Source organism: Tachypleus tridentatus, chromosome 7, assembly GCF_004210375.1.
Source record: "Tachypleus tridentatus isolate NWPU-2018 chromosome 7, ASM421037v1, whole genome shotgun sequence".
Taxonomy (NCBI): Eukaryota; Metazoa; Arthropoda; class Merostomata; order Xiphosura; family Limulidae; genus Tachypleus; species Tachypleus tridentatus.
Window position 1 is genome coordinate 127,541,648 of NC_134831.1, and position 11,732 is coordinate 127,553,379.

Below are 11,732 nucleotides of genomic sequence, written 5' to 3' on the forward strand. Positions count from 1 at the left end.
CGTAAGTGTTTAAAGATTAACACAATACTTGATTCAGAGCAGAGACACATTGGATTATTGCCGTGTTCACTGCTGGGAACCTGAACCTGATTCTAGTGTTGTAAGTCCGTAAACTTACTGTTGTACCACCACAGGAACGTACCTGACAACTTTCTGTTAACTGTTCTCCTTCCAGTTTTAACCACTGCTGTACAAACGTGTGATGTTCTGGAAAATCAGTTTCGTCTTCGCTGGCACTCCACAGATCGTTGTCCTGAAATAATATAGCCAGTATAACATGTTATAAAATAAATATATGGTACGGCTCTGCTTTGACAATTGTTTCTTTTTGAATTTCGCGCAAAGCTACTCGAGGGCTATCTGCGCTAGCCGTCCCTAATTTAGCAATGTAAGCAATGGCCAGGTGATTAAGGTACTCGACTAGTATTATGAGAGTCGCTGGTTCGAATCCCCGTCACACTAAACATGCTCACTCTTTCAGAATTGGGAGCGTTATAATATGACAGTCAATCCCACTATTCGTTGGTAAAAGAGTAGCCCAAGAGTTGGCGGTGGGTGGTGATGACTAGCTGCCTTCCCTCTAGTCTTACACTGCTACATTAGGGACGGCTAGCACAGCTAGCCCTCGTGTAGCTTTGCGCGAAATCAAAACAAACAACTTAAACTTTTCTACTCCCCATCCCCGAGTGGAAAACCAGGCTACGTCACTGAACAGAACAACCGAATCGTTACGTTAATATCATGATTATTACATTTTTTTTGTCCCCCTAAGTTTACAAACTTATAACCCTAAAATTCGAGATTCGATTCCTCTGTGGGTACAACAGATAGCTCAATGTAGGTTTGCTCTAAATAAAACAAACAACGTACACTTTTAGCACCGAGCAGCATAGCTAATGGATCTTGTACACAGACCAGGAAAGCATAATACAATAACACAGAGCAAATACACTACCATAGCTCATAAAACAAAGCACTTTGCGGATGAAACATTGGGAAGAACATACAAATAAAAGAAATATAAACAAAAACGTTTAGATTTTCCGTTAACATACTAAACCTACAGAAAGATTGAGAACTTTCTTCAAGATATAGGTTCTTGGTTCCTTGTCATTGCATACTACGTTGTTAAAACGAAATCTTTTCTGAAGTGGGTTTCAGTTTTGTTTTCGGTTACATAACCAACTTCTCTTCAGTTGTTTAGTGACTGAGTTTCAGTTTATAGGTCACTGCACTTAATTTCATGCTCACCGATTTTTACGTCTTTGAATTAATGTATAATATTGATATACTAAAAAAAATACATATTGGTGTTCTGTTTCCAATGCTATAATTAAAATAAACAAAACACCTGCAATGTGACATATATTTCAAAATTTATTTATCTTAAATATCAATAGTTATTCAACAACATGTGTGAAGCAAAATAAAAAGCATAAGAAACGTTATACTGAAATCAATAAACCTCGTAAAACGTTTACGAATAGCGTAACAAAAACTACAATAACCAAAGACCTTAATCACTCGTATCTCGGAATACCACTAAAAGAAATGCTAGTCAAACTGTTAAGATTTCTTTGATGCATTTCTTCGTAGCTGCACGAGGGCTATCTGCGCTACCTTTCCTTAATTTTGAAGTGAAACACTAGAAGGCTCTTTGTGTTTTCTTATAGCAAAGCTACATCAGGCTATCTGCTGAGCCCACCGAGGGGAATCGAACCTCTGATTTTAGCGTTGTAAATCCGTAGACTTACCGCTGTACTAGCGGGGGGGGTAACACTAGAAGGAAGACGGATAATCAACATCACCCATCGCCAACTCTTGGGCTGATTTTATCACATCAGAATAGATTTGACCATCACTAAAAAAAAAAAAAAAAAAGAGCCACAAGTGTAGAACGCGATCTTTTATCATTTTTAATTTACGTTAACGGAATGCAATCCACGGATCTTCAGTTAGAAAAAGAAATTGATGTGTTTTGTTTTTAACACGACGAACCAAAACCGAACTAACCCTTGAACATTTTAAACTGGTTGGTTTCAGATCCTCAAATCCTTCGCTGTTTGTGACCTCTGAAAAAGAAGAGTGGACAGAACTCAGCGAATCGCTGCAGCTTGGAGAGATTTCTGGTCTGTTGTATGTCTGAAACATTAAAAATATATGTATGTTAATCTCTTTGCTAAGACCGTACGGCGTAAAATTATCACTTCTACATACATATATATATATTATACTCTCTAAAATTATCAACTATATATATATAATATTCTGTTAAATTGTCACTCCTACATATATATATAGTGTACACTGTAAAATTATCACACATGTACATATATACCAACGTACTCTTCACGACATTCGATCGATATTAAGTTCCAAGAGATTGACATATAACAATTACTTCATTTCATTGGTTATCTACATTAAAACATTAGTTGTACAGACGTAGCAGAACTGTTGTTACCATGGTTCCACACCCAGTAGAGAATATCATCCAATGGTTTGCCAGTAATTTTCTACAGCTTTTTTAAATATTTGCTACGTTGTTTTTGTATTATTTTATATAAACTTGAAATGAGAATATTAAGCTGACATAATTCTTCTATTCTCTTGTAGATTATGATAAGGTTTGAAAGTTAGGGCTAACGAAACTTAAATTTTTAATTCACAACTAATCATGAAGATAGAGATTATGATGAACCACTGTTTAACGCTGCTACTTCAGAACAGAACTATTTTCCGGGTAATTAGCAGTTCCTAATGACTATCACGTTCTTGTTTTTATATCTAAATGTGAAACAATCTTGTGTTTGGGAAAGTTGAAAGTGATTTTGAAATTTCGCAACGTAGTTTAGTATTATTAATCGACGTTTGTTTGTTTGTTTGTTTTTTGAATTTCGCACAAAGCTACTCGAGGGCTATCTGTGCTAGCCGTCCCTAATTTAGCAGTGTAAGACTAGAGGGAAGGCAGCTAGTCATCACCACCCACCGCCAACTCTTGGGCTACTCTTTTACCAACGAATAGTGGGATTGACCGTCATATTATAACGCCCCCACGGCTGGGAGAACGAGCATGTTTGGCGCGACGGGGATGCAAATCCGCGACCCTCAGATTACGAGTCGCACGTCTTAACAAGCTTGGCCATGCCGGGCCATTAATCGACGAATAAAGTATGAAAATCGACGAATAAAGTATAAAAAATTATGGTACTTTATCTAAAACAAAGGTGTTTTCTTGGTTTCATATTTTGTTAATTTTTAATTTATGCACAATAAATAACTTAAAGCCTCTCAATGGTTGAATATAATAAATCTGTACATGGTTCAACCACTATATACTAAATTACCACCATGTTTGTTTGTACTCAAAACAATTACAACTGGTCACTTTAATATCATTGTTTTATCTTTTATAGGATGGACTTTTATCTCTTTCCTTAAATCATACAAAATATGTAGTGTTAACTTATAATAATGTATTCAGTATACTTTAAACAACTCAAACCTGAATAAATGAGGCTGCACTGTTTTTTCCGTCTGCTGTTTTGTTCTTATTGTCGGTGTTTTTACTTCTCGGGAAATGAAACTCGCACAGAGAGACACGTCGTTCTAAAGGATGGAAGTTAAGCCTCGATTTCTCCGCTTTACCACCACACAAACAAGAATTTTTTAATTTACTGGCGGACAAAACAGAGTCCGAAACCGCTCGCCTTAAACTTGCATGGTGAACTACAGATTTCGGAACGAAACGGTTTTGTGTTTTGAGCACGTGAGAATGACTAGTCATTTGAAACGGATAACTGTAAACAGTCTTCTCTGACGGTATCCTTTCAATCTCGGATAGTTTTTCTGGTTTAGACATTACAATGCGCTTTGTTCCTTCGTTATAATCTGGTCTGTGCTGTTCCAATTGAACATTATTGCTGTGTACAAAGTTGTTAGTAATGGATTCGTTTTTATTTTCGCTACAGATGTTATCAAAGTCTAACGTTTGATGTGCATGCGACACGTTTCTAATAAAGTGGTTGTTAAATAAACTACTTAAAACTGCATTTTCAGTACTTTTGTCTATCTCAGATTTGTACTTATCATGATTTGTTCTCGAACTGTAATTGATTTCAGGACTTCTCTCAACATCAAGAGAAGAAGTAGAAGAAACGTGTTCATTTCCCCCTTTATTTTGAGTTGAAGGAACGAAACGGTTCTTCCTCTCATGAATATTCTTCAACTGACTCACGGAGGAACTGGGATCCATCGTTTCCAAGAACTTGGTTCGCAAACATACATTCAGTCCGAGTCCACTGTCTGAGGAAGATATTTTTCCGCGTTCTTTTCCCAGCGACGTTTCTGGATGCTTGTCTGAAACGTCTGAGTTGATGTTTGTTTCGTAATTTAACGACGTGTTGTTCAAAATTGACTTTGTATTTTGTGTGTCAGGTTTTTCACTTTCAACGGCGTCCACTTGAATGTCACTAGACATAGTGGAATATCCTTCGTCCTTACTGCTATGATTAGGTTCGACGCACGACTTCGGGCTTTCGGTAGAACGGACTAACCCGGAGAATGTACTTCCTAAGTTAAAACGTTAAGAAATTAAACAAAGGTAAAACCTATATAGTTAATTTAAATATAACTGTTAAAATACGTTTTTCAAATATAAATGATACATTTCACGCAGTCGTTCAAAAAGTATTCGATCAAAGCTTAATGTTCACAGAATTACATTTTTTAAAAAATGTTCTTCCATAGTTGTTTAAAGGCAATGATGTATCCTTGAAGAATGCTTATGTTGAAATTAAAGTCACTAAAATTCCTTACCTGATACCAAGAGCGGGAAATTATCAAAAGCAAGTTTGTCATTGGATTGACCCTTTCGAATGACAGTGTTTGTGCGACCATTACTTGTTGGTTCCATGAGTTTCGACACAGCAACAGACCCCACAGCAGTCGATTCTCGAGACATTTCCCGCGACAAGCAACCACGTTTGTTGTAGTTTTGGTGCTCTATGAAAATGGGCGGACTGCTCTTTTCCTCTTTTGTAAAAAATATTTTAAACTCGTAATCAGCACGTGGGTAAAGCGTTCTTTCACTTTTGGATTGTGGATTTCTCCCAACTTCTGAAATCGCATTATCAGCTCTCAAATAATGGGATAATTGGTCGGATATAGGAGTTTCGGAACTTGGAAGAATATTTGATCTCAGCTGTGAACTATTAAGTACAATCTCGTCTGGTACCTTATTTGGCTTAGAGAAATTACCTACAATATTTTGGGTTGTGCGATGGTTGTGCACTATTAGTTTGTTAGGTGATACCAAAGGAGACAAATTATCAACGCTAAGGAGTTCCTTTTCAAAGGTTGGCTTGGAGGTTGTATTAATATGTTCTTTGGAATGTCCGGTGGTTTTATGACCCTGTTGTTCAATTTTCCATATTCTATCTAGTTCGTTGATTTGTGACACATGTATATCCTTTGCATTGCCTCGTTTTCCCAAATATACATCAGAGTGACTTTTACCGATTCTTGTCGTAGAGTCTCTCCAACAACCATTATCAATAGCTTCCTCTTCGTCCGTGTCATAATCATTATCAGAATCGTTAAGAATTTGTTTGCTGTGCGAGGGTTGATGGTTGTTGTAAGATGTGTTGGTTGGAAAATGGGTGTCCCAAAGACTATCGTGACATTTGGCTTTTGAAGAATGTTGCAAAATGTCCTCGCTATCTTGATTTATCGTGTTTAAGCTGGATAAGTGTGATTGAAAATCCACCTATCGAGAAACATTGAAACTATAATTACATTTCAATATGTATTATAATTTGGTTATAAATGAGATAGCATCTTAGTCTTACCTTTAGAATATAAATCAGTCTATAAAACTAACTAAGATAAGCTTAACCTGCTAAGTGTATAACACAATTTTCAAGCATTACAGTCTAATTAAAGATAAATGAGATAGGTTCTTAGTCCCAAAGACAGAACGACATTTTACAATCACAAATAACGAGTTACAAAACAATTAATATAAAGTAATAATTATATATATCACAGAAAATGGTTTTACACGGAAGGTAAGGTGTATAATGTACTTTAAGACTGTTATCTAAATATGTCACCACATATCTAAATCGATTTCTGACACTGTTCCTGTAAAATAATTAACTCTAGCACTTATGGAATTTTAGCTAAGCCTAAACAGTTCAAACCTGTAGTAATCGAGACTGTTGGTTTATCCTGGCAGCTAAAACTTTGTTCTGTTGTTCCAAATTACGCATGCGTTCTTCCAGTTTTCCACATTCTTCTCTCAAATTCTGTCTCAAAAAACAAAAACAACATGTGTATAATTAGCTTTATGTCAACGTACGTCGAAGACCTTATTTAAATTATTAGAACAAAACGTACCTTTACTTTAAAGAAACTTTCAGACTTTCAAAGCTACCCAAAATACTTCTCTATGTAGCAGTCCCTAATTGTTCAAGTGATGGTCTGAAGCAGCCACGATTGTATTTTCATCCTCGGTATGACCGAAGAGCGCGATTTTAATGTCACTCGTAAATCAAAGATGGCCCGGCATGGCCAGGTGGGTTTAAGGCGTTCGACTCGTAATCTAAAAGTCGCGAGTTCGAATCCACATCGCACCAAACATGCTCGCCCTTTCAGCCGTGGGGGCGTTATAATGTGACGATCAATCTCACTATTTGTTGGTAAAAATGTAGCCCTAGAGTTGGCGGTGAGTGGTGATAACTAGCTGCTTTCCCTCTAGTCTTACACTGCTAAATTAGGGACGGCTAATGCAGATAGTCCTCGAGTAGCTTTGCGCGAAATTCAAAAACAAACAGACAAATTCTCGTTACAAGTAGTCCTTTATTTCCTAACTCTCTGAAATACGTTATAATAGCGGTATCAGTTTCAAGATGTCTTCCTTTTGTTCGGCCAGAAAATTACTGTAAAAACTCTATCCGTTCTTCTTAATATATTATGATCTATACAACTTGGAATTAAAAAGAAAACACACACAAAAGCTTTGAAATTTTTAAACAAAATCTAGTCCCATGGTGGGTCACTGTTAGTTCTCAGACTGACAACTTGTTAACTTATTTGTGTGCATATGAACTTTTCCCGATTTATTATATTTATAAAAATACTACTTGATGGTATAACTCTTTTTGTTTAGTGAAAATTAAACTCTCAAACCTCAATATAAACCTCAAAATTACAAGAACCGACACACAGTTCAAAACAGAAATCTACCGAAAAATCACCCATACTGGATGATTGGGACTCAGCACATGAAACAAAACAAAAACTCAGCATACTAAGAAACCAAATAAACACAGCCATAAAACTCTGCTCACCAGAAAAAATTAACTATGAATTAGACAAAATAAAACAATACTTCACCAACATCAATAAGTTTCCTCCACAAATCGTAGAAAACATTATACGCACACACCTAGACAGAAAGCAAATCAACCAACAAAAGTAAATATATCTCACGAATCAAAAAATCACGAAACCATATACTGCTGCATACCATATATTCCTGACATCAGCAGACAAATAACCAACATTTGGCAAAAACTAGTAACAAAATATGACATTCCAGTTAATACCAAATTTATTCAAAAACCAGGCACAAAACTGAGGTCTATACTATGTAAAAACTACACTGACAAACACCACACCAACATTATTTATAAAATACAATGTGATAACTGCCACGACTTCTATATTGGAGAAACAAGTAGAATAAATAGTTTGATTGACCGCCACATATAACACCTTCACGGCTTAAAAGACGGGCATGTTTTGTGGGACAGGGATTCGAACCCGCGACCCTCAGAATACGAGTCGACTGCAATAATCAACTGGTTATTCCAAGCCCGGTTACGTGTGAACTTACGTGAAAAGTGATTGAACGACTTGCTTAAGAAATGTTCACATGATCTCATGATTGAGAGAAGAAGTTACTGAGTCGTATGGAACTGCTGGTTAACTGACATGTAAGGTACAATAGTTATGATATATTAGTTGTAAAGTAAAAAAATAAAACATTAGGCTTAAAGGAGATTTATCTAAATAGTGCTTTTATGTTCTTACAAATTTTCCTCAACATAACATGAACTGATCAGCACATGATTAGCGTACTTTTCTTAAGATCTGGTCAAAAATATCAAACATATTTATGAAATTTTTATGTAAAAAAAACCTATTTTATTCACCTACCCTGATGAAAAACTGTCATGAGTCTGTCTCCAATTAGAAAGCAGAATGAACAAGTATATGTTTAATCTAGAATTGTAAGACATGATTTTGATAATAGTAACAAATACTTGATGTATAAATATATGTTAATTACACTGTGTAACAAAATTTTTACTTTTACTTGTTCCTGGACAGAAAGTGTTATTTCTCAATTGCTTATGCCTAAAGTAAATGGAAAAGACCTATTTTTGTCTTCAGACTTTGCTTTTGTGACCTGGGAGCGTATAACTAAAATATGATGGGGACTATATTTGTGGGTTGACACATTAAAGTGATTTACATTACAGTCGCAAATCTCGAAAAACTACTCACCTCTAAACATTTCTGTATAACTTTAGTATAAATACATGTAAATCTTGATTCATATGTTGTTTTATTCAGACCTTTATAAAAGAAAATGTGCAAATTTACCTGTTTTTATATAGAAAATAGGTTAATTTCTAAATTACATTATCAAGGTAACAAAAGCAAAGTTTGAAGTGAATAATGGCCATTTTCTGTACTTTTACAACATAAGCAATTAAGAAATAACACATACTATCCAGGAACAAAATTTGTGTTATAGTGTTATTTATCGATGGTTAAACCTGCAGTCCAACCAATACAGCAATAAGTTAAGGTAGCATATACCCTTCACACAGTGTTTTATACTATGTTTCTGTATGAAAATACATTGAAATATCTACAAAACATATTCTAGCACGTGTTGTGTAACATCACCAAAGAAATGTCTTGCGTTCTTGAGAGCTTCTTCAAGCATAACTGAATGGTCCTGAAAATGAGTCCTGATTTCGATGGGACGTGAAAAATTAGTCTAGACTGAGGATAACTCTGAACATTAATCCTAAACAAACTGTAATATTTTTGTACATTTAATGGGTGTATGTTACTTTAAGTAAAGTTAGGTACATAATTATAAACAAGTGATAGAACATATATTGGATGAACGATGTACTAGTTAATGTCTTCAACAGTTTATACGCGGTTCTAATGCTGTTATTTTAACTGAATTAAAAAAAAAATCTAATTAACTACTGGGTGACATGTTACAATTTTCTTGTAAACGAAAAATATAAATTTATTTCTGTCAGTGTAATAGAAATAATAGTATTTGTTTTCGTGAAGTTAGATCACATGACTTAAATATAAGTTGTAATTACGATAACATTATATTTTAACATATTCAATTAACTATAGAGCCTCAAATTATTACAAAAAATTCTTTGATCAAACGAACTCTATACACGAAATTAAAAATGCAGCTTTGGAGTGTCTATTTTGAATACTTCACAATTTATTATCCTAAAAGTATGAATGTTTGTATTTACCTTCGTATTAAACTGTTTGCCCAATTTATAAAGAGTTAACTTCGTATCTATATGTACGTTATTTTCTAAATTGTCATTAGTTCATATCTTGTCTAAACAGTTACTGATAACTTACTATATGTGTGATATTAAAACTCGGAGTTTCACTTCGTGACAAAACCAGTGTAATTTTAAAATATAGGATAAAAACGAAGTGGGTGGATATTGGACCCATGCAGTGACGATACTGTGTATTATATAGTTCCTATCATAATGTATCTGTTACAATAGATCAGATATTTCCTGTTTATGTAACACGAATTCACACCTTTTGCCCAAGCAACGCTTGCACCATTTGGTTAGCCACGTCATCTATACAGCGTTCGTACTGCAGTCTCTGTTCTTCGTTTTCCAGATGTAATGATGAGTTTTCCTGTTCCAACAACTGGATACGTTCCAGAAGTACACGGCTAATTGATATTTCTTTATCCTCTTCATATTTTTCTTTCTCCTGTAAATGAATTAAAGGAACCTATTTTAACCTGTTGACTGACAAATATTTCAGCTGCTACGGCAACTCCGAACCAATTTCAAAATACAACTCTAATGCTTCTTCATTTTGTAAACATTTTCGTTCCGCCACTTTGGATCGAAAGTGAAACAATATGTAAGTAGGTCAAATGCATGTATGGTACTGACATCTAGCGTTGAAGTTAGGTATTACTGAGAACGAATTAACTCGTCCGTGGCACTGTGTTACCGATCGGCTTGGACGAGTTATCTCGTCTACGGCACTGAACAGGTTAAATACGAACTGTAAGACAAGCCTCTTCGTTTACATAGGTACCACTCATTTGTAAAGAAGAAAACACAAGCGATATAATGTGTTCTTAATCACGAGAAACCCACTTGAAATAAAAATGTATCTCAGAACGGCTTGTATGGGTATTAACACTTTTATTGATATGGAAAGTACAATGTTTCGACTTTCCTAGGTCATCTAGGTTAACCTGAAGATGACCTAGGAAGGTCGAAAAGTTGTTCTCTCCTTATCAATAAAAATGTTAATACCCACACCAGCCGTTCTGAGATACATTGATATAATATGTGTTTAACTATAGTATATCAAATAATATCTACGCTCCTGTTTCAACACATTTTCTAATTAATTAATGAAAAATACTACCCCTTTCAAGGAGCGTTGAGGGGTAACAATTTCTATGTCTTTGCTAATGGAATGTCTAAATACGTAAGTCTGTCATAATAATCAACCATTCATTTTTTCACCTTGTACGATTCTGATTTAAAGCAGTTAATACGTTGATATATAAAATAAGAACTTACGTTTGCTCTTACATTTTGCGTTTTGCTCAAGAGAAGCAAGTTTCCTCTTTCAAGACTGGCCATGTAGGCCTGATACTTTCTAAGTTTGTTCTGGAAGACAACAAGAACAGTATTAAGCTAAACTTAATCAAAACACATGATAAACAAAAAAATACCTCCATCTTTTCATATATCGTATCAAAACGTCCTAGTTTAATGAGATCCACTTCTAATGTCTTAATGTTGACATACTTAAAGTCCTTTTTTTAGCAATTTATCTTTAATAAAGAAAAGCGCTAATTACTTTCTTTAAAGAGTACGCGTGACGTGAGAAGCTTCGAAATTGGTTTTCTATTTATATAAGGAACTAATTAGTTTCTTAAATCTAACAGACTTGCAAATAGGACTTAAGAGAAATTTTTTTATATACGATAATGAGCATTATTCTAAAATCAACCCTTTTAGGTAATCTATAAACAGTGAGGTTTCACAGTCAAAACCATTAATTAATCTAAAAAAACAAACTGTAATAACAGAGATCTAAGATGATTATTCTTACCTCGTACATTAAAGCAATAGATGTTTTCTCATGCTTTAATTGATCTATCTGAGATTTAAACTGCAACATACTTTTCATCGTATCTTCTATCCTGCAGAAAAAATGTTATTGAGTTTTTGCTAGACCTACAATCACCTTCAAGATTAGCTGTATTGTAGATCCCTTATAAAATACGGTTAAACATTAAATTAGGAACTTCTGTTCGCTTTTCGAGCAAACCCATATTAGGCTATCAAAAGTGTTTACTGCGGGGAATCGAACCTCGGATTCTACCGTTGAAG

The 11,732-nt window shown here is 34.8% G+C and overlaps 1 protein-coding gene across 3 annotated transcripts in view; it reads right to left on the reverse strand.

Moving 5' to 3' along the window:
• LOC143256558 (uncharacterized) overlaps positions 1-11,732 on the reverse strand; it is a 108,761-nt gene that overhangs the window by 7,153 nt on the left and 89,876 nt on the right. For 2 of the 3 annotated variants that reach the window (XM_076513922.1, XM_076513924.1), the window contains 8 exons: positions 11,452-11,542; positions 10,914-11,003; positions 9,898-10,080; positions 6,204-6,308; positions 4,819-5,767; positions 3,506-4,572; positions 2,014-2,142; positions 143-253 (listed from right to left, as the gene is read on the reverse strand). In XM_076513922.1, coding sequence (XP_076370037.1) covers positions 143-253; positions 2,014-2,142; positions 3,506-4,572; positions 4,819-5,767; positions 6,204-6,308; positions 9,898-10,080; positions 10,914-11,003; positions 11,452-11,542 — 2,725 coding nt within the window. The remainder of the gene's footprint in view (positions 1-142; positions 254-2,013; positions 2,143-3,505; positions 4,573-4,818; positions 5,768-6,203; positions 6,309-9,897; positions 10,081-10,913; positions 11,004-11,451; positions 11,543-11,732) is intronic. The other variant, XM_076513923.1, reaches the window with a different exon arrangement.